Source organism: Puma concolor, chromosome D1 (assembly GCF_028749965.1).
Source record: "Puma concolor isolate L17-30 chromosome D1, mPumCon1.1.hap2, whole genome shotgun sequence".
Lineage (NCBI taxonomy): Eukaryota > Metazoa > Chordata > Mammalia > Carnivora > Felidae > Puma > Puma concolor.
The window spans coordinates 6,985,347-7,011,254 of NC_141676.1; the positions used below are offsets into that span (position 1 = coordinate 6,985,347).

At 56.4% G+C, this 25,908-nt stretch overlaps 5 protein-coding genes across 10 annotated transcripts; 3 read left to right on the top strand and 2 right to left on the bottom strand.

Moving 5' to 3' along the window:
- The first annotated feature begins 5,202 nt into the window (after positions 1 to 5,202).
- SYVN1 (synoviolin 1) lies at positions 5,203 to 12,458 on the top strand. 5 transcript variants are annotated; one of them, XM_086676954.1, is made up of 16 exons: positions 5,203 to 5,226; positions 6,209 to 6,357; positions 6,589 to 6,681; positions 6,773 to 6,925; positions 7,067 to 7,115; positions 7,526 to 7,629; positions 8,264 to 8,390; positions 8,491 to 8,590; positions 8,691 to 8,756; positions 8,852 to 8,968; positions 9,063 to 9,226; positions 9,504 to 9,632; positions 9,728 to 9,886; positions 9,973 to 10,159; positions 11,036 to 11,184; positions 11,264 to 12,458. In XM_086676954.1, the coding sequence occupies exons 2-16, from the start codon at positions 6,226 to 6,228 to the stop codon at positions 11,368 to 11,370; spliced, it is 1,836 nt and encodes a 611-aa protein (XP_086533080.1). In that variant the 5' UTR covers positions 5,203 to 5,226; positions 6,209 to 6,225; the 3' UTR covers positions 11,371 to 12,458. The 5 variants fall into 5 exon arrangements, with proteins under 5 accessions (XP_086533080.1, XP_086533079.1, XP_025771272.2 ...); XM_086676953.1 differs by lacking the exon at positions 5,203 to 5,226 and adding an exon at positions 5,234 to 5,365; XM_025915487.2 differs by lacking the exon at positions 5,203 to 5,226 and adding an exon at positions 5,372 to 5,560.
- MRPL49 (mitochondrial ribosomal protein L49) lies at positions 12,366 to 15,924 on the bottom strand. Of its 2 annotated transcripts, none has more exons than XM_025915499.2 (4): positions 15,766 to 15,924; positions 14,676 to 14,826; positions 13,752 to 13,876; positions 12,366 to 13,639 (listed from the first exon to the last, which is right to left on the bottom strand). In XM_025915499.2, exons 1-4 carry the CDS (start codon positions 15,841 to 15,843, stop codon positions 13,493 to 13,495), a joined length of 501 nt encoding a protein of 166 aa, XP_025771284.1. In that variant the 5' UTR covers positions 15,844 to 15,924; the 3' UTR covers positions 12,366 to 13,492. The 2 variants fall into 2 exon arrangements, with proteins under 2 accessions (XP_025771284.1, XP_086533084.1); XM_086676958.1 differs by having other exon boundaries at positions 15,745 to 15,888.
- A 56-nt stretch (positions 15,925 to 15,980) lies between these two features.
- On the top strand, positions 15,981 to 17,373 carry FAU (FAU ubiquitin like and ribosomal protein S30 fusion). Its single transcript, XM_025915500.2, has 5 exons — positions 15,981 to 16,113; positions 16,372 to 16,454; positions 16,559 to 16,703; positions 16,973 to 17,028; positions 17,202 to 17,373. Exons 2-5 carry the CDS (start codon positions 16,380 to 16,382, stop codon positions 17,325 to 17,327), a joined length of 402 nt encoding a protein of 133 aa, XP_025771285.2. The 5' UTR covers positions 15,981 to 16,113; positions 16,372 to 16,379; the 3' UTR covers positions 17,328 to 17,373.
- Positions 17,374 to 19,663: 2,290 nt separating this feature from the next.
- Positions 19,664 to 20,993, top strand: ZNHIT2 (zinc finger HIT-type containing 2). The gene has a single exon (XM_025915493.2). The coding sequence runs from the start codon at positions 19,748 to 19,750 to the stop codon at positions 20,942 to 20,944; it is 1,197 nt and encodes a 398-aa protein (XP_025771278.2). The 5' UTR covers positions 19,664 to 19,747; the 3' UTR covers positions 20,945 to 20,993.
- Positions 20,994 to 21,149: 156 nt separating this feature from the next.
- Positions 21,150 to 25,804, bottom strand: TM7SF2 (transmembrane 7 superfamily member 2). Its single transcript, XM_086676957.1, has 10 exons — positions 25,595 to 25,804; positions 24,994 to 25,190; positions 24,856 to 24,910; positions 24,293 to 24,487; positions 24,107 to 24,210; positions 22,614 to 22,733; positions 22,358 to 22,526; positions 22,074 to 22,154; positions 21,851 to 21,973; positions 21,150 to 21,531 (listed from the first exon to the last, which is right to left on the bottom strand). Exons 1-10 carry the CDS (start codon positions 25,644 to 25,646, stop codon positions 21,371 to 21,373), a joined length of 1,257 nt encoding a protein of 418 aa, XP_086533083.1. The 5' UTR covers positions 25,647 to 25,804; the 3' UTR covers positions 21,150 to 21,370.
- Between the last annotated feature and the right edge of the window lie 104 nt (positions 25,805 to 25,908).

Consider the following 25,908-nt stretch of genomic DNA (forward strand, 5'->3'; position numbering starts at 1 on the left):
AGTGTACAATTCAGCGATTTTAAGTATAGTTACCAAGTTGGGCAACTGTTACTAGTACGTGTTCCAGAACATTTCTATCACCCCCCAAAGGCAACCCCACATCCATTAGCCATCGCTCCCCATTTCCCAATCCAGCCCCTGGCATCCACTAAATTTCTGTCTATGTGGACTTTACTCTTCCAGATATTTAACATAAATGGAATGATACAATATGTCTAGCTTCTTTCACGGAGCATAATGTTTTCAAGGTTCATCAGTGTTATAGCATGAATCAGCACTTCGTTCCTTTTTAGAGCTGAATAATACTCCATTGTATAGATATGTTACATTTTGTTTCTCCGTTCACGGACCTTTGGGTTTCCACTTTTCAGCTATGTTGAATAATGCTGCTACGAACACTCATGTACAAGTGTTTATGTGAACAGACATTTTCACTTCTCCTGGGGATGTAACCAGGAGTGGCATCGCGGAATCATAGGGTAACTCTCCGTTTTCTTGAGGAAACGCCAAACTGTTTTCCAAAGGACCTGTACTATTTTCCCCTGCTAGAAATGCGTGAAGGCGCCAATGTCTCTACATCCTTGCTAATACTTGTTATTATGGGGCTTTTTGTGTGTGTCTTTTTTATTATAACCATCTGGGCGTGAAGTGATCTCATTGTGGTTTTGGCTTGCATTTCCTTCGTGTGCCTATTGGCCATTTCTTCTTTGAAAGAAATTTCTGTTCAACTCCTTTACCATTTCTGAATTGGGTTATCTGCCTTTTTATTATTGAGTTGGAAGGATTCTTTTTATATTCTAGATACAAGTCTTTCATCAGATATATGGTCTGCAAATCTTTTCTGTTATTCTGCGGGTTGTCTCTTCAATTTCTTGACGCTGTCTTTTGAAGCACAAAAGTTTTAAGTTTTGATGAAGTCCAATGTAGCTAGTTTTTCTTTCGTTGCAATGCTTTTGACGTCACATCCAGGAAACCATTATCTAACCCAAGGTCATGTAGACTTATGCCTGTTTTTTCCCTAAGACTGTTATAGTTTCAGGTCTTACATTTAGGTCTTTGATCCATTGTGAGCTAATGTTTTGTGTATGGTGTGAGGTAAGGTTCCCAGAACCATTTGTTGACAAGACTACTTTCCCCCCCCCCGCTGCATCGTGTTGTTGATAATCAACTGACTATAAATGTATATGCTTATTTCTGGACTTTTAATTCTACTCCACTTCTTTGTCTATCCTTTTGCTATTACTACATAATCTTGATTATTGTAGCTTTGTAGTAAGTTTTTAAAATGTTTTCTCTATTGTGGGTCTCACGCATTTCCACATGAATTTGAAGATCTCATCAATTTTTGCGATGAAGGCAGCAGGGATTTTGACAGGGACTGCTGAATTTTTAGATCAATTTTAGGGACCATGCCGTCTAACAATATTAAGTCCTATAACCCATAGATATCAGATATCTTTCCATTTATTTAATGTTTATTTTTGAGAGAGAGAGAAGATCCAAAGCAGGCTGTGTGCTGACAGAGAGCCTGATGGCGGGGCTCAAACTCACAAACGGTGAGATCATGACCTGAGGACTGGAGCCAAAGTCAGACGCTTAACTGACTGCGCCACCCAGGCATCCCTCTATGTGTCTATTTTTGTGTCAGTACCACACTGTTTTCATTACTACAGCTTGTAGTATAACTTAAAATCTGGAAATGTGATGCCTCCAGCTTTGTTTTTCTTTACCAAGATTGTTTTCGCTATTTGGGGTCTTCTGTGGTTCCATACAAATTTTAGGATTATTTGTTCTAGTTCTGTGAGTAATGCTACCAGTATTTTGATAGGGATTGCATTAAGTCTGTAGATTGAAGGGGCGCCTGGGTGGCGCAGTCGGTTAAGCATCCGACTTCAGCCAGGTCACGATCTCACGGTCTGTGAGTTCGAGCCCCGCGTCAGGCTCTGGGCTGATGGCTCGGAGCCTGGAGCCTGTTTCCGATTCTGTGTCTCCCTCTCTCTCTGCCCCTCCCCTGTTCATGCTCTGTCTCTCTCTGTCCCAAAAATAAATAAACGTTGAAAAAAAAAATTTAAAAAAAAAAAAAAAAAAAAAAAAAAAAAAAAAAAAACAAAGTCTGTAGATTGCTTTGGGTACTATGGACATTTTAACAATATTTGTTCTTCCAATCCCTGAGCATGAAATATCTTTCCACTTGTATCATCTTCAATTTCTTTCATCAACGTTTCGTAGTTTCCAGAGTCCAAGTCTTTCGCTTCCTTGGTTAAGTTTATTCCTAGATACTTTATTATTTTTGGTGCAATTATAAATGGGATTGCTGCCTTAATTTTTTTCTGTTGCTTCATTATTGGTGTATAGAAATGCAGTGGGTTTCTGTACATTGAGTTTCTATCCTGTAACCTTACTAAATTCGCTTATTGGATCAGGAACAGGACAAGTCATACGCATGACACATCTGGGGTCCCCACAAATAGGGCATATGCCTGACAGGCAGAGCGTGGGGAGAGGAGACAAGACGTGAACGGAGGTGTCAGAAGATCTTTCTGGCCATTGTAGGGGCAATAAGTGGAGAGCAGAGAATAGGAAAGGAGACCAGTCGGGTGGCTGTTAAACTGGACCAGGCATAAGATGGTGACAGCCTGGACTAAGAAGACCAGGAGATGGCGATGGAAACACTTCGGAGGCAGACTCAACAGGACTTCATCTTTCTCTCTCTCTCTCTCTTTTTTTTAATGTTTATTTATTTTTGCGAGCGAGAGAGACAGAGCCTGAGCAGGGGAGGGGCAGAGAGAGGGAGACACAGAATCGGAAGCAGGCTCCAGGCTCTGAGCTGTCAGCACAGAGCCCAACACAGGGCTCAAACTCACGGACCGCAAGATCATGACCTGAACCCGCGAGATCATGACCTGAGCTGAAGTCGGCTGCTTAAACAACTGAGCCAGCCAGGTGCCCCCCCCACCGCCCCCACCACCCAGAACTTCATCTCTTGAGTAATATACCGTAAGAGCCTCCTGTTTTACCCCCGCTCTCACCTTTGCCCGCAACCCCACTCCATTCAATAGCACAGGTGCTAGAGTGACCCTCTTACCTAAGTAGAGCCTTTTACAACATCTCTGCTCATGGCTCCTCATGTCACTCAGAGTAAAAGCCAAAGTCCTGGTAATGGCTAATGCCATCTGGTTCTGCCTCCTCCTCCTCCTCCTTACCCTTTTGCTATTTCCACTCTGGCCACACCCATGTCCTCCAACAAACCAGGACAGGTCGACTCTTACCTAGCTGCAACTCTTTACCCAGATATCCACTTGGCTCACGCCTCTACCTCCTTCAAGTCTTTGTCCAGCTTCTCACTGATAGGGCAACCTGCTTCAAGCACCCTACCGCACTCCTGACCCCCTTTTGTTCTGCTCTTTTTTTTTTTTTTTTTTTTTGCCTAGAGCACTTATTATTCATTGCCTCCCAACGTAGTAGAGAATTCACTTACATCATGCGTATTGTCTATCATCCAGCACATTTACTAGAATAAAACGTCAAAAAGGCAGAGATCTGTGTTTTGTTCATGGACATCCTAAGTTCCTAGAACAGGTTGCATCTGACACATATTCGCAGACAACTGAATAAATGACTTATTTACCAGTGGGGATGTGGGGACAGATGGAGAGGGACAGGGGAACAAGATGCCCAGGTTTCCGGAGCCGGGTAAGAGGGGATGACTAGGGACACTGAAGTGTTTTAAAAACAGGAGATATTCTAGTAAAGACCAGACGTGAGAGTCATCAGCACTTGGGTGGGGAAAATGGAATCCACAGGAGCAGAGGACATTATGTACACAAAACAAACAGAAGGGGCCAACGTGGACACCGACATTTAAATAAAAGGACAGAGGGAGGAAAGGGGCAGATGTACAGCCAGAGAGAAAAGCAGAGGCCTGTGGGATCACAGAAGTTGAAGGAGGAGACTTTTTACAAGAGGAAAGAGATCGAGTCAAGCGAGAACCGAAAGCTGACCATTGGTTTTAGTCACTAGAAAGTAATAGATGGCCTCGCGGGGGAGCCAACTCTGTGACAGCTAAATTGGTCAGGCCAGTTGGGGAGGTGGTGAAGGTGATGAGGCCAACCAACAGCACGGGAATCTAGAATCAGACACAACCGATGCCAATCCCAGGACAGGTCTTGTTAAATCTCTGAACATCAACAGTCCCAAGTCCAAAATGAGTATAGCACCTTCTAGCTCATAAACTGTAGTGCTTGGATGTTGAATGCGACGGAGGACAACGCAAGGCACAAATTGGGTGTATCGGATTCATTCTGTCAACGAGCCGACTGGGTTGGCTGCGACTGCGACACAAACAAATACTACGCAGCCCAAGATCAGTAGTAGCTGCGATTACGGCCCGGGGCTGAACACAAGGAGAGCAAAGCTGTAGGCGCCGGGAAGCTGAAGTCAATCCCTTTGCATTGAACACCATCCCAACATTAGCCGGAATTAAACGTCTGCCTTCTTAATCCCAGACACATCAGGCTGCCCCTCCCTTTTGTGGCGCAGCAAATGTTCCCGCTGGGCAGACACAGATCACCCGCCCACGGACTGCGCCCCCCCCTACCCCCCAACCCTGCCAGCTGTCCGCCCACTGGGGTTGGACCCAGACCTAGGCAACGCTGCCTTCCGTCCCTAGCAACCGCTCACCTGCTATTCTCTTTCCACAGGCCAGCAAATGTCCTTCCTTTTCTTATTGGTCCGCGTAACTCTATCTAGGCCAATTAGTAGCAGCCACGGGGACCCAACTCACTCCCACACAAATCGGGGGTGATCGCGGAGAAGCAAATTTTTCTTTTCTGAACCCAGTTCTCCAAGGAAGCCTCTTATTTGTGAAGTTGTTGCGAAACCTTCTGGAATGAGACTCTAAAACATTTTATTTCTCTTAAGCCCGTAATGCTTGTCCCTTGCACACTCCCCCTTCCAAGTGGTACGGCCCACACGAAGCCCCACCTTCCAGCCTCTTTGAGAGCCTGAGCCCTCCGCTAGGTTGAGTACACTCAGCGGCGGAGGCGATACCATCTTTGACTGATAGATGGGGGGACTCCAACTATCTCCCGGGTTGTCCTATTCCGCTCCGACCACCTCTCGCGTCTTTAGCTCCGGCCGTGGGCACGAAGCCTAGATACAGTGGCGGGACTACCGCTCCCGGCACCACGGACGGTGCGCGGGGCGGCCAAAGGAAGGGTGCACTTGGTACGACCCACGCCGCGCCCCGCCGGAAGTGAGGTGTCTCTCCCCCGAAGTTCCGGCTCGCAGGGGGTGGGGAGTGTTGTTAACCGGGGCCGCCTCCGCAGTCGCGGGGATTGAGCGGGCTCGCGGCGCTGGGCTCCTGGTGAGTCGGCCGGGGTGGGGCCCGGGTTGTGGTTGGAGTCGGGACCTGGGCCCTCCCCTTGCGGTCTCCGGGGTCGACGCGCCCCCTCAGCCCCGCTTGCGGCTTGTCAGCTGGCGGTAGACCTCAGGCTCCCGTGCGGCCGCTCTCCGTTGGCTGGGCCCCACCTGCGACGTTCGCAGCTCCCGGAGCTTACAGGTGCGGGGGCGACCCGGGTCCCTCTCCGTGCCGCCGCTGCATCCCTCCAGTCGGCCGTTTCTCCGGTGCCCCGAGTGGACATTGCCCCGGCGGGTGGGGGACGCCAGGGTTCCAGGCTGACGTATCCCGCCCGCTCCCGCGGGGCGCGCGGCGGGGTTGCGCACCCCGGCCGAGCTGTCACCGGCGCTGTCGCCTGCCCGGCTGCGCCCCCCAGCGCCTGGCTTCTCCGAGTCCAGGCGGCACGTAACCGCTTCTGGAGATTTCTGCGTTTGCATCCTCTCCATCACCTTCACGGTAGAGCCCGTGGTAGCAGTTCTCCTTCCTGCAACACGTTTGCCTTTCCCCGTTCCTCCCTGGAGGCGGTGGCTTGGCAGGCGGCGTGGAAAGAGCCCTAGATTTGAAACAAAACTGACCCAGGCTCCAGGCCTTGCGTCAGTCTGATCGCTTAACCCTTTTGAGCCTCCATTTTCTTGTTCGTAAAATGAGGGGGCGGGGGGCGTTTGCTATATTTGACGTCATGATTGTGTGGGAGAGGTGAGGTGGGGGGGGGGCTCTCCCTGGTGTTTAGTGACATCGCGCGCTGGGCACTGTTCAGGGTTTGCGCAGTGTGCGCAACACGCAGGTTATTCCTTCCCTGTCCCCACGCAGGTCTCCAGGCCGGAGCGATGTTCCGCACCGCAGTGATGATGGCGGCCAGCCTGGCACTGACCGGGGCCGTCGTGGCTCATGCCTACTACCTCAAGCACCAGTTCTACCCCACCGTGGTGTACCTGACCAAGTCCAGCCCCAGCATGGCAGTGAGTTCAGGGCTCAGGGTGGGAGGAGCTCCCTGGGAGGGAAGGAGGAGTCTGCTTGAGACAGGGGCGGAGCTGGGGGTCAGGTAAGCGTGAGAGGCGTGAAGCTGCCACCAGCCGCCTAACTTTGAACGAATTGGGACGGACGGGGACATAGGGAGGTTCCGGAATCATGAGCCCCAGACATAGCAGAGCAGAAAGTGACCTCAAACCATAGCCTCTTCTCACTCCTAGGTCCTCTACATCCAGGCCTTTGTCCTTGTCTTTCTCTTGGGCAAAGTGATGGGCAAGGTGTTCTTTGGACAGCTGAGGGCAGCAGAGATGGAGGTAAGATGTTCACGACTCCCAAAAGTGAGGGCCAGGGAGCTGGGCAAGCAGAATGTCTTGAATTCCTCGTCTTTCTCTGCCCAATCCCCAGCACCTTCTGGAACGTTCCTGGTATGCCGTCACTGAGACTTGTCTGGCCTTCACTGTCTTTCGGGACGACTTCAGCCCCCGCTTTGTTGCACTCTTCACTCTCCTTCTCTTCCTCAAGTGTTTCCACTGGCTGGCTGAGGACCGTGTGGACTTTGTGAGTTGGGTCAGGGGGTTCTCAAAGCAGATGGGAGCCAGGGAGTGGCTTGGTAGGTGGGCTTGTGAAGTGGAGGCTGGGGGGTGGGGTGGGGGGTGAGCCCCAGCCTTCCCGACAGGCCCCCTTTCTGCTCTGCCTCAGATGGAACGCAGCCCCAATATCTCCTGGCTCTTTCACTGCCGCATCGTCTGTGAGTGAGATCCACGGGAAGGGAGAGGAGGGAGCTGGAGGGAGTAAGAGGCTCTGTGGAGGATTGGAACGTGATAAGTCACGAACTGCGGACCCGTGCCGTAGAGCGCAGGCTTCCCCCTCGACCCGCAGCTGTACAGGAAAGATAATTTGGGAAGTTAATTTGCATCATCTCTGCCCTGTTCCACCCCAGGGCTTTTCAACTGTCCAGCCCCTCAGTTCTTTGCCTCCTCACCTGGAACTTGGGCTGCTCTAAAACCCTCCTAGGCAAAACTGGAGCTCCCAGGGGGCCGGGGTCAAGCCACCTGACTAGATGGCTAGGGCTTGAGGGTGGGAGGTGTCTTAAAGCGGGAAGTGGCTGTCAGTCCCTGGGCTGACCCCACCAACCCCCTATTTGGGGGGTCCCCACAGCCCTTATGTTCCTCCTGGGTATCCTGGACTTCCTCTTCGTCAGCCATGCCTATCACAGCATCCTGACCCGTGGGGCCTCTGTGCAGCTGGTGTTTGGCTTTGAGGTAACACTGGCTCGGGAGGTGGGGAGGACGAGCCTGAGGTGCCTCTGAGTGTGCCTCGAATAACCCAACAGCCCCTCCCTGGGCACCTGTTCTGTGGTCAGGCCCGTGCAGGCCACCAAGGAGCAGCCGTCAGTCTCCGCTCCCGCCTCGTGCGCTCTCACGCCTAGGAGAGCGGGGGAGGCACAGAAAGAGGCGTGTGTGTTGGGGGAGCCCTGACCCGACGCTCAGGGAAGGCCTCCTGGAAGGTGACGCCAGAGGAGCTGGCTGTCGTTGGGACGGAAGCACTTAGCTCGATGGACAGCTGGGGAGGGGTGTTCAGCGATAGCAGCTCACCGTACGCTAGACCCCCTGCTGAGCACTGGCTGCGTCTTTTAATCAGCAAAGCAACGTAGTCACTAAGGAACATTTAATGCCGTCACTTGGCAGACAAGCAAAGTGTCTGATGTTCTGAGAGGTCTGGTGAGCCGCTAGAAGTCCAACCAGCTAGTGAGTGCAGGCGCTCGGAAGACCCCAGCTGTGTCCAGTACCACGCTTGTGTCGTTGCACTCTGCTGTAGTGGCCTGGGTGTGGCAAAGGGTGACCAGAGCAAGGAGGCGTCGTGTGCTTAGGTCCCCGCGCCCCCTCCTCCCTCCAGTATGCTATCCTGATGACTATGGTGCTGACCATCTTCATCAAGTACGTGCTGCACTCCGTGGACCTCCAGAGCGAGAACCCCTGGGACAATAAGGCCGTGTACATGCTCTACACGGAGCTGTTTACAGGTGAGAAGAGCCTGGGCCTCCCCTGACCTGGACCAGCGTCCCCAGCCCTGCCTCCCAGGCCCTGTGACTGCTGCTCTCTGCACCTCCCCTTGCCCCCCAGGCTTCATCAAGGTTTTGCTGTACATGGCTTTCATGACTATCATGATCAAGGTGCACACCTTCCCTCTCTTTGCCATCCGGCCTATGTACCTGGCCATGAGGTAAGCCCAGCTCAGCCCAGCCCAGCCCGTCCTGCCCCTGCCCCTGCCCCACACCTGACTCTTCTCCCTCACCCAACTTTCACTGCAACTCTCCTTTCAGGCAGTTCAAGAAGGCCGTGACAGACGCCATCATGTCTCGCCGAGCCATCCGCAACATGAACACGCTGTAAGTGGGTCGGTCCAGCTGCTCTCCCTAGCTCCGCCCCAGGTTCCTCTGTCTCCAGTTCCGGTCTGGACATACCCTTGGCCTGTCCTAACTAGGTATCCAGATGCCACCCCGGAGGAGCTCCAGGCAACGGACAACGTCTGCATCATCTGCCGAGAAGAGATGGTGACTGGCGCCAAGAGACTGCCCTGCAACCACATTTTCCATACCAGGTGGGAGGGGCCCGGGGAGCCTGACTGCAGGGGATGGGCTCTGGAAGGCAGGCTCCTGGGGACTTGCCGACTGTCGCCTGTTCTTGACCCCCAGCTGCCTGCGCTCCTGGTTCCAGCGGCAGCAGACCTGCCCTACCTGCCGTATGGACGTCCTTCGGGCATCACTGCCGACCCAGTCACCACCACCCCCTGAACCTGCGGATCAGGGGCCACCACCTGCTCCTCACCCCCCACCACTGCTGCCCCAGCCCCCTAACTGTGAGTGGCCCCCTCGTTTGGCCGTCCAACACACTGTTGAGTACTTGCCCGGAGCTGGGTAGGGGAAACACGGAGGTGAATCCTCCAGAAGCTCAGTCTGGATAGGGGAGGGGGTCATAGAAAGAGACCTCCGTGGACTGAAGTCACATGTCATCAGTGCTGAGCTCAGAGAGGCCCGTGGGAGCAGGGACAGAGTTCCTAACAATCAGTCTCTCACATGTGATTCGGAGCTATCTCACTCCGGACCTTTCTTCACTGCCTCGTCCTCTCTCTGCAGTCCCCCAGGGCCTCCTGCCTCCCTTTCCTCCAGGCATGTTCCCGCTGTGGCCCCCCATGGGCCCCTTTCCACCCGTCCCGCCTCCCCCCAGCTCAGGAGAGGCTGTGGCCCCTCCGCCCACTAGTGCAGGTGAGTCTTTTGGCTACTGTGACGGCCAGGGGGCGGGAGGAATGGAGAGCCGAGGCCTCAGCTCTCACCAACTTCCTGTTCTCGCTCTGTACCAGCCCTTTCTCGGCCCAGCGGAGCAGCCACGACCACAGCTGCCGCCGCCTCCTCCGCCTCCGCCTCGGCACCTGGCTCTGCCCCTGCCCCCGAGGCCGGCCCCGCTCCGGGCTTCCCCTTCCCTCCACCCTGGATGGGCATGCCACTGCCTCCACCCTTTGGTAAACCCAGCCGCCCTTGGGGTTGATCTGAAGGGATTTGGGCGTCGGGCCCAGGCCGCCCCGGCTGAGCCTCTGCCTCCCTCCAGCCTTCCCCCCGATGCCCGTGCCCCCCGCGGGCTTTGCTGGGCTGACTCCGGAGGAGCTGCGGGCTCTGGAGGGCCACGAGCGGCAACACCTGGAGGCTCGGCTGCAGAGCCTGCGCAACATCCACACCCTGCTGGACGCCGCCATGCTGCAGATCAACCAGTACCTCACCGTGCTGGCCTCCCTGGGGTATGTCTGCACGCGGGCCGGCGCGCATGGCGGCAGCCTGGAGCTGCCAGCGAGGCCCCCGGCCCCGGCCCCTTCTCTTCGGCCACCCTGTGATGGATTCGATGGACTTCGAATCCTGCTCCTTTATATTTTTCTGTAGTCAGTTCACTCATAATCGTCAGCGCTTTAACTCATCACATATACTTTTCTCACGTGTGGTGACTCTGTGCCCGGGAAACACTGCCCCTGATCTGAGACCGCGCGTAAGTCACCCAAGGGCACCTGGGTGCCTCAGTCAGACGTCCGACTTCAGCTCAAGTCACGATCTCACAGTTCGTGAGTTCGAGCCCTGCATTGGGCTTGCTGCGGTCAGCACCGAGGCCACTTCAAATCCTGTTCGCCCTCCATCTGCACTTCCCCTCCCCCCGCCCCCAAAAAGTCACCCAGAACCAGCCTGGCCTAAGTGTAAGTTATGGTGCCCACCACTCATTTGCTTCGTGACCACTGTCACTTTAATTGAATAGAAGGGTCCTAGCTCCTCTTCACGGGTCACACACACAGAGTGTCTGGCGCACAGAGCACAGGCTTGGAGGGGAGTTTGAGTCTGAGCAACCTGAATACGGTTTTCTTCAGTGGAAAATCTTAGGTGGGAACTCTGTGAGGAGCCTGGCGCCCCGCTAGAGACCGCCGTTTACCAGCGAACAGGCCAACGATTCTTGCCCGCAAGTAGTTTAGTCTATAGTATGAAATCCCGAGAACTCACACACGCTCGCTCGCGTCTGCTGCAGACTGAGGCTGCAGAGGTGCGGGCTCCACCCTGCAAGGCTCACCAAGGGCAGAATCTTCTCAATCATGCCAACGTGTCCAGGCCTCACCTCCCTCGTCTTTCTCTCCTAGGCCCCCTCGGCCTGCCGCCTCAGTCAGCCCCACTGAGGAGACCCCTGGAGTCGTCACTGCTGCCACCCCCACCGGCGTCCCCAGCTCGGAGGCCACCACCCCATCCCCAGGAGACTCCCCACCGGCCCCTGAACCTGACAAGCCTCCAGGTAGTCTGGGCGAGCGTGGGGAGGGGGTGGGGGTTGGGAGGGAAGTTCTCTGGTTTCCACTTCCGAACTCTGTCCCCAGCTCCCGAGTCCGTGGGCACGGAGGAGCTGCCTGAGGACGGGGAGCCTGATGCCGCAGAGCTCCGCCGCCGCCGCCTGCAGAAGTTGGAGTCCCCTGTTGCCCACTGACACGACCCCAGTCCTACTCCTGCCTCCACTCTCTTGAGCAGCCCTCGCTGTAACGTGTCCTGCCACCAAGTGCCAGCTCCCTCTGTGTGCACCAGGGAGTAAGAACCCCCAGCTCTGAGACAAAGGAGGTGGCATCCCCTAGGCCGAGTGGAAAGAAGCCTGAGGCCCCAGTTGACTCCAGCCCTTTCAGTCCCCGGCAGCCACGGGGATCTCGGGTCAGTCCCAGCCTTTCTTTCCAACCCGTCACCCTTTTCTGCTGGGGCCGTGAAGGCAGAAAGGCGGTCTCTGAGAAGCCCTCTACCCCGCTCTGGGAGAAGGGGCAGCCCTTCTAAGCCCACTTGTGTGCGTGTGTGTGTGAAGTCGCTTCAGTGCTGAACAGTATTAGCTCCCCAATCCCACGTGTGAACTTCAGGAGCTGGAGGCAGGCCAGGAACTTGCTTCCTGGGCCACCCACCAAGATTGGTACTGATTTCCCTTTTCTTCCCCTAAACTCCCTAGAAGCTCTTTGTGACGGTGACTGTGTCACTTACGCCTTGTGGTGTTTCCGCGTCTTAGTGGCAACCGCACAGCTCTGGGAAAGGAGTGCCGAGCAGGTGGGCAACATTGAGGTGTCCACGCCCCTCTCCCTGCAGTTTGTCTAAAGTGAGACTTCCTGGTCTCACCCAGCAACCACTGCCCAGCCTCACTCCAGGCTGAGGGCTCGTGTGTCTGCCCCTGAACCACTGCAAGCCCCAGAATCTGTGGAAGGCCACTTCTCAACTTACAGAACTTTTCTTGAGTTGAGAAGAATTGGAATTACTTCCTTGCCGTTGTCTCTTGGCTTAAATTTTGTCTTTGAACTTGAATGCTTGACCCTAGGAAAGAGGAGCAGGAGTGTCAGACTCCTGGTCTTTCCAGTTTAGAAAAGGCACTGGGCCAGGTAGGGACCACAGGAGCCGAGGCCTGCCTGCCCTTGTCTCTTTCTCCCTTGGTTTTGTGTTACAAGAGTTGCTGGAGACCGTTTCAGATGATTATTTAATTTGTAAATATTGTACACATTTTAATAGCTCAAATTGTATATACCGCCAAATAAAGACTTGCATTAATGACCGGTGGAGCTAGTGTCATGGGGTCAGTGTGCCGGGAGTGGTCTTCTTGCTCAGGCTCTAGACTGGAGAATCCCGGGGGGGGGGGGGGGGGGGGGGGTGATGGTTTCTTTAGACATTAAACCATTACAACAGTATCTCCATTTTCCAGATGAAGAAACCAAGCCCCAGAGAGTTAAGCTTTTAGAACTCCCAAGGACGGGGCAAGTGTGAAGGCCCACGGGCCCAGAGTGGGATGGGAATGATGACAGGGGCAGAAGGCCAGCATATTTTTTCCCGCAAAGGCCCCGACCACCCCTGACACCAGGTCAGGAAGCTGGCAAGGATGGCTTGCTCTGCGCTGGACCGCTAGAATCTCCCAAGCACCCCCTCGTGGACAGACCAGCTAAAGCTAATCACTTAGCTTCCTGGAGCTAGAAACCTAGTCACGCCCAACTCTGGCCTAGAATGGAGCAAAGGCCACTGGGCCGCCTTCTCCAAGGGTGAAAAGAACGAGCCAAGGGGCTGACGTGGGTGCTTTATGCCTATGCCCAGGACTGCGCTGGGAACTGAAGACCTCTAGGACCCACGCCTGAGTTCCCTGTGTCCTCCGTAGCCTCCACCAAGCTGGGTCTGGCCTGGAGCAAGGGCTTAAGGGTATTTGTGGTAGTGAGGGTCTGAGGGCCAAGGAAGGCAGGTGCTCAGGGCGTTTGCCCTGTGCCACCCTGCCCTGAACTGGATTGGGCTATTCCCCCAGAGGGGCAGTCAGCAACCTCCAGAATTTGAAGAGCTGAGCCCAGTGAGCTCCAATGAAGGTAGGGTCCAATGTCAGACAGCCCACCCCCAGTGCTGGCCCCTGTGTAGAGGGTCCCGTTCCCCCTTACTGTGAGCAAGGCCTGCTCTGAAGCCCTCAGCCCTCATTTAACCCGTCTATGCGCTCAGCCCTGCCATTTATACCTGCTGTCCTGGTTGGTCCTTCAGCCATCTCCCTCCTGGCCCGCCCCTTCCCCAGACTCTAGTTGTGGGGAACGCTGTCAGGTAGGCTGCTCGGGTGGGCCTCAGAAGCCCTTTTCCAGGAGCCAGGCTTTGAGCTGCTGGTCAAAGTAGCCCTTGACCCGCAGGGTACCTGTCACCTCATTGATCTGGGTGACTGGTGTCTTCCCGAGCAGTGGACTCAGAAAATCTTCCACGTCCTTCTGCAGGGCCTAGGTGGAGAGAGGACAAATCAAGCCCGGTCAGACCATCCCCTCTAGTAGACTCCCCATCCTTCAGCCCTGAAAAGGTCAGAACCGGGCCCTAACCCATCCCCTCGCTTACCCAGATGTCCCCCTCCACCTTTCGGATCACAGTCATCTGGCGGTTGCCATGTGTGACGTCCTTGTAGACAGGGATATTGTGCATACGAGAGCGCCTCACGAAGTAGGGCAGGTTAGGTGGGGGGTCTGCGACAGGAACAGTGAGAAGTCAAACCTCCCCAGGCTTTATGCCACCTTAGCCAACACCCTTCCCCTCACAGTCTACACAGAGTCAGTGCACCCAATGGCAAAGCCACCTCTAGATTTCAGATCAGAAGACCCGCTCTTTCCCTAAGTTTAGAGCCAGGGCCAGGTTGTTCACCCTGGTAATCTCGCAGGCCCAACACAGGGCCTGGCACCAGAAGGTGCTCAAGAAGAAACGAAGTTAGGGCCATGCCTCCCTGGATCCTCATCTGGGGCCAATCCTTGCACTTCTCCCCTGGCACAAAGAATCTCTGGCACAAATGGGGATTTACAAGCACTGAACACCTACCTACCGCATGCTGGGCTCTGTGCTAAGTGCTTTATATACTGAGCAGATTATCTCCATTTTGAGAAACCGAGTGACTAATGATCACGCTGGCAATGAATAACAGAGCCAAATTCGAACCCAGCACTGCCCAACTCCCAAGCTATGTTCTCAATTATGGTACGAGGCCTACTGGAGTCGGGGCATGGAGGTCCCAGCTCTTGGGTCTTCTCTCTTTGCTTCACTGTTCCTGAATGGGAAGACCTCATCCCAACAGCGTTGATGGATGCGTACTAGTAAAACAGGGCTGCATTCCCAGGCCCCTCCTTGAACATGAGATAGGTGCTGGGCCCTGAGTGCCCTCAACACAAATCCTGAACCCACTGGGGAATCCAGAGCCTCAGCTGGGGAAGTACACCACTGGGGGGGGGGGGGGGTTCCCTGTAGCTTCCAAGCCATCCCCATCACCCAGCTCACCTCTGGGTGGCTGCCAGCCACTAGGAGTGGGATAATGTTCATGCTTTGGGGGCTTCGGGATGCGGGTAGGGGGTAACAGGCGCTCCACAAACTGGTATTCATCCACAGACTCCACAAAGCTGGGGTAATCAGGAGGCCCCTGGGTCTGGCTCTGCGGCCAAAATCAAAAGCAAACAACCGTTGCTCTACTGGCCCAGCCACCATACACCCACCCACCACAGGAGAGGCAGAACTTCAGTAGGTAGAAACACTACAGGTGCAGAGACTGGGATAAATAAAAGACTGGAGGTAGCAAAGCATCAGACTTCAGTTTGCCAGGGTAGAGGTAGGACTGGAAAAGAAGTTCAGGCACTCTGAAGCATCTGCCTCTCTTGGGATTTCTGTGGGACTCAAAACCCAAAGCCAAATCACTGTCAGTCTGACCAATACAGCATTTTTCAGGATTTTAAAGTTTCCTCTAAACATCCTGCTGAAATATTCTAGTTCTGGATGAGGCACTTTCAGCAATCTTGATAATGCCACTCACAATCATCTGACATGACCCTCGCTTACCTGGAACGTTTTGGCCTCATATAAACACCGCCAGGCATTGGACTTAATGTATTATGGGTATTGTTTTGAGTTAATTCCTACAATGATACAGTAAGGTATTTTATTACCCCCTTTTTCCATCTAGGAAAAATTAAGACATTAATAAACAGTCTACCTAAGGTAACTCTCCGCTGTCTCTCCATCCTCCAACAGATAATCCTGGAATCCCGATGGGCCCCGGGGTTACAAGCAGAATGAAGTGGCCTGTATATCATGAACCCCAGGTTCCCTAAGTGTCGCCAAAGATCTGGGGCCGACCCCTACCCTGTGAAACGGCTATCCCTTTTTAAAATTAGGCAGCAAGCGTTGATGTGTAGCCTCTCCCAGTTCTGACCAACCCGAGCTGTCCACCAATCAGGTTCCAAGCCCCACACACAGGGGCGCGTTGTCAGCCCTGCACCTTGCCTCTCAACCTTGTATGTGAGCTCCAGGGTTACAGGAGTAACAACCAGACTCACACGCAGCCCTCTTCCCCCACCTCCAGGCTCAGCGCCCTCACCAGCCACCGTAGCCCGCAGCCCGGCTGGACGCCGGTTCTCCAGCCCCTCAGCGAAGCTCGGAACAAGGACGCTGCCATCTTGCACCGCTCCCGTACACTGGCCCTCTGCGCGCGCAACCGGCCTGGTTCCGCCCCTTCGGGAGCGCACCGCCCCGGACCGAAAGAACGCCTGCGCAAAGCGTAAAGAGGCGGAGCTAGGACTGCGGTGGGCCGTACAAACACCAGAGACCTTCGCGGTCGCTCAGCAGTGACGTAGCGCGCAGCAGGCGGTGAGGACGTGCGCGCCCTTCCTCCTTCCTCTTTCTCGACTCCATCTTCGTGGTTGCGGCTGCGGTGGCCGTAGTTCAGGTAAGATTTGGGTCCCCGCTGGATCTGAGGAGCTTAACAGCAGGTTGGCCGCGAGATCAGAGGGCACGGGAAAAGTAGAGGCAGAGGGGCTGTTCTGAGGGCCAAGTTCTGTTCCCCGCCCGACCTCCCTGAAAGGCCCGGCCTTACCCACGTGAGATCCCGCGACCACCTAAATCCCAGAGCGATCGGCCCCGGCCCACCACCCATCCTCCGATCCCTCTAGAGCATTGTTTCTCATACAAGCCTTTCTTTCTTCAGTCGCCGACATGCAGCTCTTTGTCCGCGCCCAGGAGCTACACACCCTCGAGGTGACCGGCCAGGAGACGGTCGCCCAGATCAAGGTAAGGCTGCTTGGTGCTTCCTGGGCTTCATCCTCTTTTTTTTTTCTTTTTTTCCCAATCTCCTCTCCCTCGGGAACGCTGACGAATCTTCTTTTTCCCGGTAGGCTCATGTAGCCTCTCTGGAGGGCATCGCTCCGGAAGATCAAGTCGTGCTCCTGGCGGGCACGCCCCTAGAAGATGAGGCTACCCTGGGTCAGTGTGGAGTGGAGGCTCTGACCACCCTGGAAGTAGCCGGCCGCATGCTTGGAGGTGAGTTGGGGAGGATTGTCCTTTGAACTGTTTGTAAGCTCATAACGAGTGTGGGCTGTGGAGTTCATTGTCCTCAATCCAGGGTGGTTCTTGTTTACCTCCCTCAGAAGGAACTCCTGAGAGGTCCGTGGGAGACTGAGCCAGAGCCTAGTTCTCTTTTTAGTCATTTATTAGACCCTATAAAGGCTTGAATTGAGAGAGAGAGAGAGGATTCTGCTGGGTGGGGCCTTGTTGCTCCCCTGACTGTTGGCTGTCCTTTACCATCGCAGGTAAAGTCCATGGTTCCCTGGCCCGTGCTGGGAAAGTAAGAGGGCAGACTCCCAAGGTAGGTGAGGGTATTGGTGGTGGTGTTCGGAATTTGTTTTGTTTTGTTTTCCTTCTATCAAAGTTAAGCCGAGACCTTTGGCCTTTCCTCTTGTCTGCCTTCTTCCTGGAGTTGGGCCGAGGGAAGGCATGGAAGAGGTCAACCTGGGTCTGATCGTTCCTTCCTTTGCCCAGGTGGCCAAGCAGGAGAAGAAGAAGAAGAAGACAGGTCGTGCCAAGCGGCGGATGCAGTACAACCGGCGCTTTGTCAACGTTGTGCCCACCTTTGGGAAGAAGAAGGGCCCCAATGCCAACTCTTAAGTCTGTCGTGATCCTGGCATTCCCCAATAAAGCCACTTAGTCCAGACATGTCATAGTTTCACCTTCACTTGCAGGGCTTCGGGAGGATACGTGGCTCCCAGGGTCGGTGGTGTGCTCGTTAGTTTCTTGGCACCGTCTGGTTGGAAGAGGCAGGGACCCTTGGGCTGGCATGGGCAAAAAGTGATAAACTACAAGAAGAGGCTTGCCGTGAAAATAACTCGGTAATTCTCCCGAGTCCTTTTTTGTTGTTGTCCTTTAAACAGAAGGTGGCAAGAATCGTGGGAGGATTATGGAGGCCGTGGTAAAGGAGAGGGGTTTGAATAGTAGATCTATCAGGAGGGCCATTCTGACCTTCCCTTGGAGATGGGACCAGCTATGTATGGCCTTAGTGGAGTCCTTGGCAAGGGTCTGGCCTGTCCCCACTTTAGAAAGGTGGGGTGACCCGATTGGGTGGAGGCCAGTGACTTGGGCAAAGCAGTGTAAAGAATTCACCCCAGGCAGAACAAAGGAGATAGAAGTTTATTGAACACAGTGCAAGGGAGGGAGGGCTGGGATAAGGTGAGGAGGTAGGGGACTGTATGGAATTTTCTTTTTTTGGTACCTGTGCCTGGTTGCAAGTAGCCCATTGGTCAGCCAAGACGTATGGATATTTTGAGCTGGGTCATCGGATGGGCCTGTTTGTTGCCCAAAAGCGGCTTGTACAGAAAGCATTGCCTGATTACTTTGCATTGTGTAACTTTGCTCCCTTAATCACAGGTCAGGTGGGTTGTTTCTGTGTTCCCAGAAGCGGAATTCTCTGGGATTCATTTCAAGGTCCCTTAGCTATGTGGGTACCCACTTGTTTTGATAAGGTTTTTCAATCTGCTTGTTCTTGGAATACAGTATAACAGGAGGTAAAGACCTCGGGATCTAGACTTGGACTGCCTTGAGTTTTAATCCTCGCTGCATTTGTTTTCTGACTGACAAACTACTTATTTAATCTCCGTCATCATCAGAGTTGCTGTGGAGACTAATAAAGGATGTGAAAGACTGAGATCAGTACTTGCCACATAGAAAGTGTGCAAGTATATTGGCTATTTTTATCTCTAGTAATCTTTCTAGAAAAAAGACGTCCCCTCCCTTCTAGGAGTTTGGATTCTCCTGGGCTAAGTGCAGAAGCTAGTTAGTTTCAAGTGCTAGAGCCTCAAAGAAAGTAAGCAGGGTGTTGTAATGAAAGAGGGGCAGGGGGTGGTGGGCGGACATAACATCATAGGGAAGGGCTCTGAAGATGGGATGTGTGACGCCTGAAGCAACCTGTCAAGTGAGATGACCAGAGTTCCAGCCAGGAGAACTGTGTGCAAAGCTATGTGGTATTGTTAACATGGAGGAGTTTGGGTTTGAGTCCAAGTGCCAGTGGAACGTCACCCGAGTACAGGGAAAGGTTTTAAGCAAGTGCCTGATGTGATCTGACTTGTGATCCAGTACTTTCTCTGCCTGATTTTTCCGGACAGCTGGCAAGAACAGAAACCAGTTAAGGGACCAGTAGCTTAAACCAGTGGTCGTGGGGATGGAGAGAAAGAGCAGACTCAAAGGTCCTCAAATCCATCCAGATCTGTAGGGAAAGAAGTGATCCACGTTGAGATAAATACAACTTACTGAGGCTGGGACTAGATGGAGGTGAGGGGCTAAAGAACCAGAGCTCACTTTGATGGGTGCCATGGATGGTCTTCAGGACACTTGCCACGGTTTGTGTGGGTTATCACGCCCACTCTACCACAAATAAGCTCCTTTAGGACAGGGACCACATCTCTGCCCCTCAATGTGATTTTGGAACCTGCTGTGGATTCTGCCCTTAAAAGTTGGATAAACCACAGATTAGGAGGGGGAATCAAACAAGTTCAGTCTTAAAAATTGCTTTCTTCTCCAGAGGGGAAACGCCTCCAACGTGTACACACACACACACATTGTAGGCCAAGTAATCTATCTTCATTCTTTTTCTATTCCGCTTTGTGTCCCCTAGTTAGAATGGCTACCCTCCCAGCGCAGGGACGCATCTCATCCCCCGAGGGCCTGGGGCAATTAGCCGCCTAGAGTAGGTGCCCCGCCGAGGATGAATTTCCGCCACCGCGCTTTCTGGTGCCAAAAAAGGAGCCACTAGGGGGCGAGCTGGTACCAGCGGAGCTCCCGCCGAGCGCGCTTGCGCTTCCTCCTCACCGCTCAGGCCGGGCTTGTGCGTCAGGAACCCTCTCCAGCGCCTGCCCGAGCCCTACTTGACCGAGAGGTGGGGTGGCTCCCGAGTGTGGGCGGAAGTTGCCGAGAGTCCTCGGGAGCTTTGGCTACGCCCCGTTGGCCTCCCTTGGAGGCGGAAGCAACCGCTTAGCGCCGGAAGTCGCCCCGCGCCGCCTGCGCGTGTTCGCGAGTGGCACCGGGCGCCGGTTGCCATGGAGCCGGCCGGGCCGTGCGGTTTTTGCCCGGCGGGGGAGGCCCAACCAGCGCGCTACACCTGCCCTCGCTGTAATGTGCCCTACTGCTCGCTGCGCTGCTACCGGGCGCACGGCACCTGCGCCGAAGACTTCTACCGGGACCAGGTGCTGGGGGAGCTCCGCGGCCGCAGCGCCTCGCCCAGCCGCCTGGCCAGCGCCCTGCGGCGCCTGCGTGAGCAACGCGAGACCGAGGACGACCCGGAGGACGCAGGCCTCAGGCCTGGCCCGGCGCCCGGCGGCCTCTCGGGGCTCTGGGAGCTCCTGGCCCCGGCCGAGAAGGCGGCCTTCGAGCGGCTGCTGAGCCGGGGCGAGGCCGGGCGGCTGCTGCCCCCATGGCGGCCGTGGTGGTGGGGACGCGGGGCCGGGCCGCGGCTCCTGGAGGAGGTGGGCGATGCTGCGGGCGGTGACCCCGTGGGGCTGGAGCCCACCCCCGCGAGGGCGCCACCGGAACCCGTGAAGGAGGCCGCCGCCGAGCCGTTTCTCGGAGACGCCCCCGAGGCCTGCGCGCCCACCGTGCCCACCCGGATCCCCACGCTGGCCAGCCTGAGCCGTGGCCCGGCCTCGCCGCTCGTGCGCTTCCAGCTGCCCAACGTGCTGTTCGCCTACGCACACGCTCTTGCCTTGTATCACGGCGGCGGCGACGACGCCCTGCTCTCCGACTTCTGTGCCACGCTGCTCGGCGTTTCCGGCGCCCTGGGTGCGCAGCAGGTCTTCGCCTCGGCCGAGGAAGCCCTGCAGGCCGCAGCCCGGGTGCTCGAAGCCGGCGAGCATCCTCCTGGGCCCCTGGGCACACGGGGCGCCATGCGCGAGGCCGCCCTCATCCTGATGGGCGAGGGCCCGGCCAACCAGAAAGGCTACACGCTGGCGGCACTGGGGCACCTGGCGCGGACCCTGGGCCAGGCCCGGAGGCAAGCTGTGGCTACCGAAGAGCGAGATCGCCTCTACCGGGCGCGGAAGAAGTGCCAGTTCCTGCTGGCTTGGACCAATGAAAATGAGGTGGCCCTCACGCCCCTTGCTCTAGACTGTGCCAGGGCCCACCGAGCCCACACTGTGGCCGCCGAGGAGGTGGCAGCCCTCACTGGGGAGTTGGAGCGGCTTTGGGGAGGCCCCCTGCCACCTGCTCCAAGAATTCTCATTGAGGAACTCCCTGGCTGAACTGGGATCCCTTTGTCATGAATAAAGCCGCGACTGGTCTGCCCTGGCAGCGGTGCCCATTTCTGAGTAACAGCTGTTGTCCCACCCCCTCTCCCCTCCCCCACCCCCAACCCTGGGGCCCACAAACCACCTCTCAGCTTCTCCCAGATCAGAGCTGACCCAGCCGGTTTTTAAACACCCTAACCCCAGAAAGGGAGAGAAGTGGTACCAAGGGTTCCAGATGTTTATCCGAGGAGGACGAGCAGCCCCTCCACCCCCCCATTTTGGGGGCACTGGCTTCATTTCTCCTCTCTCCGGAGCGCCTCCCTGAGGCTGTTCACCCCTGCCTGTGGGAGCTCAGAGCAGGGGAGGGGTCCAGGCTCCTGGTGCTGGGTGCGCTGACGGGCGGGTGGGCACGTGCCCCCACCCGGGGTCGGTGGAGCTGCTTCAGTAGACGTAGGGCAGGATTCGGTAAGGCACGCGCCGGCAGTACTCCTGCCAGGCCAGGCCGTACTTCTGTAGGCACTGCTGTTCATCCCGGGCCTCCCGGTGCACCAGGAGCGCCGTGAAGTAGAGGAAGTAGAAGTAGGGCAGCAGGTGAGACACCCCTGTGGGGAAGGGGAGGCTGTGATCCCTCAGCAGCGCCCCCCCTCCCCGCCCCAGTTCACAGAGGTTTCCACACCCACTGGCTCACGGGGACCCCGGGGCTCTATGGTGAAAGGTCCAGGTCTGCAGCAAGGCGCTGGCACAGCTTAGGTTGGATGGAGGTCGGCCCCGGCCACTGAGTCCATCCCCAGCTCCCTGACGGCTCCCTCCACCGGGGCGCACCCCTGCTCTGCATTCCACACCCAGACTGGGCCTCCTGTGTTCACCATCTCTGCCCCTCGCACGCGTGGTGCCCGCCCTGTGCCCACCCGAGCCGCTCACCGCAGGGCAAGGACCACGCCAGAGCCATGATGAGGTCCCCGAGGTAGTTGGGGTGGCGGACCATACCCCACCACCCAGACACCAGCAGCTGCCGCCCCGTGGCCGTGGGGATGGTCTCAAGGCCTGGGGAGAGACAGGGAATGAGGGGGCGGGGGGACTGCTGGAAGCCCAGCCGTCCTTGACTCATGTCCTTCACTCATGGCAGCCCGGGAACCCAGCTCACCAGCCACTCTGGGGTCAGAAGGATTCTTTCGGAAGGTGTTCTTCTGGGAATTGGCTCTTCGGAAGATGTAGTAACCAAGAGCTAGGGAAAAGCACGAAGTGGTCAGGGCTGAGGGTTATAGCCTTCTACCTGACCCTAAACCTCCCCGCGCAGCCCCGGAGACCTCGGACCCAGTCCTCCCCAAGCCCCGGCTTTAGAGAAGCGCCTGAGGCTTAGCACCTACCAGGTGCTGAATAAACATGACATGAATGAATGACAGGGGGAGGAGCCCCTTCCAGACTGACCGTTGATGAGACAGATGGCGGAGGCCATGGGCAACCCCAGGGGCTGCGGGTGATGCAGCAAAAATTGGGCCTGCAGGCTGTAAGTGAAGGGTACCCAGGCTAGGTCCCCAAAGGCCAGCATGAAGCCAAACCCGTCGTGTGTGATGTCCATGGTGGTGAGAACAGCCTCCTGCAGGGACGGGACCCAGACACACTGGCTCAGTCCCCACGAGGTCCTCAAATGCCCTCCCCGCCTCTCCGCCCAGTCGGGCCTCACCTCATGCCAGAGAGCATCACCCACATAGAGTAGCTGGAAGCCGTTGACCAGCCACATGGCCAGTGAGGGACTCCCCCGAAGTTCTGCTTCCTGCATCAGCAGGGCCAGGTTGATGAGGACCTGGGGTCGTGGGGGAAGGAGAACAGGGCAGTGTGTCCCCAGCCCGTCTCTACAGAGGTGGCAGCACCTACATGGGAGAGGAGCCAGCCTTTCCCCTTACAGCTCTCAGTCCTCAGGCCTTTGTTGAATGGATCCAGGCCCTGTACCCAGGGGAAAGACTGCAATAGATGTTTCTGGAAGTGCTCCCTGCCTGTTGGCTGACTCTTGCCTCATCCTATAATATTCCTTTTGGGAGAGCAACAGACAAGGATTAGAACAGATGTGGTTTGGGGGCGCCTGGGTGGTTCCGTCGGTTAAGCGTCCGACTCTTGATTTGGGCTCAGGTCACGATCTCACAGTTTGTGAGTTCGAGCCCCACGTCAGGCTCTGCGCTGACAGGGCGGGGCCTGCTTGGGATTCTCTCTCTGCCTCTCTCTGGTCACTGGGTGCGGCCCCTCCCCCGCTCTCTCTCAAAAATAAATAAACATTAAAACACACACACAAAATCTTTAAAACAGACCTAGTTTTGAATCTCAGCTTTGCGACTTGGGCAAGCTGCTGGCCCTCTTCAAAGCCTCCTTTCCCCCACCCCATGTGGGAAATGATCGTGGACCTGCCTTATGGAGCTGAGGACCAGTGGACCTGACGCATGGACAGCACGAAGCACGATGAGTCTGGCACCCAGGAAACAGTAACGGCTGGCTGGCAGCCAGCCTGTGCTGAGCGCCCCATTCTGGTAGTGGTGGCTTTGGTGTCGCCATTAACGTCCCCGCTTCTAATCCTCACAAGAACCTCAGCAGGAAGCTCTCTGACTTTATTCCATTTCACACATGAGGAAATGGCCTCAGAGGCCAGAGAGACCTTGCCCGAGAGACCCTTTGGGAAATCTTGACCACAGTCCAGCATGGGGGATTACAACCGAAAACCACAGTTGGCATGTCATCAAGGCCACTGGTGATGACCAGGTTGCCGCACCCAGTGACCAGTCTTAAGTTGGGCACCGCTTGGACCGGCAGGCAGCATCACATCACCCTGTCCTGTCCTCAAAATAGATCTTGAACTTGACTGCTTTATTGAAAGTTGCACCTGCTCACGTAACTCCTTCCGTGCCTTTTCTCCTGAGCCATGCTATATATTTTTTACTTCTGTTTTGTCTGCCTTCCCCAATAGAGGGTAGGCTCCATGGGGACAGAGATTTTTTTTTTTTTTCCTTGCTTTCCTGTAACTTTTTCTCCTTTGTCTCCTTGGACCTAGAGCAGTGCCCAGGGCACACAGTGGACTCAACAAATATTTGTGGAATGGATGATTAATGGTTTACATCTGCACAGCATTGGCCCTGCCTGCCTCAGCAAGCTTATCCATCCCACCCCTCCCCTTAGCCGGGCCCAGCATACCCAGCCGATGAGGCCAGGCCGCAGTTCACAGAAATATTTGAAGTCAAAGGAACAGATGCGCGGGTTGAGCTCCCGTCCCAGGAAAAAGTCGTAGACGGGGTTGCCTGGAGAACAGCCGAGGGATGAAGGCGCAAGCGAACGCACCCCCACCTGCCCCCACCCGCTCCCTACCGGGCCCTCTCTCACCTGAGGTCCCCCCAGGTGCCAGGGCGGAGGGAGGGACTCCCAGAGCCTTCAGGTAGAGAAGGAAGCTGAAGATGAAGGCGGTGAGGGTGGCCGCAAACGCCAAGGGCACGAGCATTTCCGGGAGCGCCCCCAGAGGCAGCCCCGCGGACACTGCCAAGCCCACCAACAGGGCCGTCAGCACCAGGGCCTGGAAGCCTGAACCGCAGTCCACAATGAGTCCTGGGGGCTGCGCCCCTACACCCCTGCTCTCCCCCTCCATGCCACCCCCACCCCCACCCCAACACACACACACAGTCCAAAGCCCAGGGAGGTCAGGGACCTTGCCCTTGGCTTTCAGTGGGTCACACCGACCACTGCTCTGGTGCACAGAGTAGCAGCAAATGCTGCGGGTAGGGGTGGAGGAACAAGGGACGTGCAGAGGGACAGTGAGATCCCCCACGTCGGCCTGGGCACATGGCATGAAATAGGCATCTATCGGAGCTTGGGGTCGGGGGCTAATCGCCACTGGGCCTGGATCTCCACCCCCACCGGGCGCAAGTCCGGCGCAAGGATCCCCCAGGCACCGTTAATGGGGTAGCGCAGGCGACTCTTGTCCTTCAATTCCAGCCCCTCGGCCACCTGCAGGCACAAAGGGACTCTGTAAGGGGGGAGTGTGCCTTCTCTCTGCGGGCGCCCCCTCCCTCCGTCCGCCGAGTCCGCACCTTGCGCGCCGGCAGTAGGTAGAGAGCCGCCTGAAGGCCGAGCCAGGTGAGCCACAGCAGCAGCACCCGCGGGCTCCACAGCACGTCTGGACCCGGCAGGTAGGGGGGTGGGCCCAGCAGGCGCGCCGGGCCCGAGCGGGCCACCAGGAGCAGGTGGAACATGGTGGCGGGGAGCAGCACCATCAGCGCCGCGGCGCCTGGGGAAGGGGGCGGTCGCGTCGGGGGTCCGCTCCGCAACTCGCCCACGGCACCCGCAGGCGCCCTGTTGCCTCCAGGGCCCCCTCAGCATTCCCACTGCCTTCTTCCATATCCCGTCCTCAGCCCTCAGCCCTCAGCCCCTGCCCTGACTTCCACCTTGGTCCCCGCCCCCACGCTCGCCCAAGGATCCTCCCCCTGCTCCCCATCCTCCGTCCAATCCTCCACTCCTTAGATGCCGCTCTCTGCAGCAGTCTCCCCAGACACTCCCCCCACCCCCCACCGGACCCCTCTTCCCCGGGATACCCTTCAAAGCCTTCCATTCTCAGACCCTGCACCCGCCCCCATCTCTCAGTTCACCCCGTACCCGCCGAGCCTCTGGTCCCAGCCCCGCCTGCCCCATTACCCAGGGGTCCCCCGAATTCCAGCGGAGCCCGGGAGCCCTGAGGATAGGCCATGGTCTCCACTCCACCCGGGGCCGGGGGTACACAAGCGTCCGTCAAAGGAACACCGTCCACCCCATCCCCCAGGAGATGAGCTTGGTGACGCAGAGGATCGGCCCGCTTCACGCAAGCACCTGCTTGGTCCCCGAGCTCGGACTACAAGCGCCCGAGTGCCGAGGCCTTTAAATGGACCCGCCCCCGGCCCATTCCAGGCCCAGCAATCCAGCCAATCGGCTCTCGGGAGCGGGCCTGACGCGAGGGCCTCCGAAGCCACCTC

Bases quoted from the DNA above. Each gene is read 5' to 3' on its own strand.
- TM7SF2 (XM_086676957.1), bottom strand. From the start codon at position 25,646: ATGGCCTATCCTCAGGGCTCCCGGGCTCCGCTGGAATTCGGGGGACCC. The intron at 24,488-24,855 runs GTGCCTGGGGGA...ACTGCGGTTCAG, and splicing joins CCTGCGCTACCCCATTAACG to GCTTCCAGGCCCTGGTGCTG. The intron at 22,527-22,613 runs GTGAGGCCCGAC...CCGTCCCTGCAG, and splicing joins GTGATGCTCTCTGGCATGAG to GAGGCTGTTCTCACCACCAT.
- SYVN1 (XM_086676954.1), top strand. From the start codon at position 6,226: ATGTTCCGCACCGCAGTGATGATGGCGGCCAGCCTGGCACTGACCGGG. The intron at 7,630-8,263 runs GTAACACTGGCT...TCCTCCCTCCAG, and splicing joins AGCTGGTGTTTGGCTTTGAG to TATGCTATCCTGATGACTAT. The intron at 8,757-8,851 runs GTAAGTGGGTCG...TGTCCTAACTAG, and splicing joins ATCCGCAACATGAACACGCT to GTATCCAGATGCCACCCCGG.
- ZNHIT2 (XM_025915493.2), top strand. From the start codon at position 19,748: ATGGAGCCGGCCGGGCCGTGCGGTTTTTGCCCGGCGGGGGAGGCCCAA.
- MRPL49 (XM_086676958.1), bottom strand. From the start codon at position 15,843: ATGGCAGCGTCCTTGTTCCGAGCTTCGCTGAGGGGCTGGAGAACCGGC. The intron at 14,827-15,744 runs GTGGGGGAAGAG...TTTTGGCCGCAG, and splicing joins TGAGGGCGCTGAGCCTGGAG to AGCCAGACCCAGGGGCCTCC. The intron at 13,877-14,675 runs GTGAGCTGGGTG...TTCCTGTCGCAG, and splicing joins TGGCTGGCAGCCACCCAGAG to ACCCCCCACCTAACCTGCCC.
- FAU (XM_025915500.2), top strand. From the start codon at position 16,380: ATGCAGCTCTTTGTCCGCGCCCAGGAGCTACACACCCTCGAGGTGACC. The intron at 16,455-16,558 runs GTAAGGCTGCTT...TTTTCCCGGTAG, and splicing joins AGACGGTCGCCCAGATCAAG to GCTCATGTAGCCTCTCTGGA. The intron at 16,704-16,972 runs GTGAGTTGGGGA...TTACCATCGCAG, and splicing joins AGCCGGCCGCATGCTTGGAG to GTAAAGTCCATGGTTCCCTG.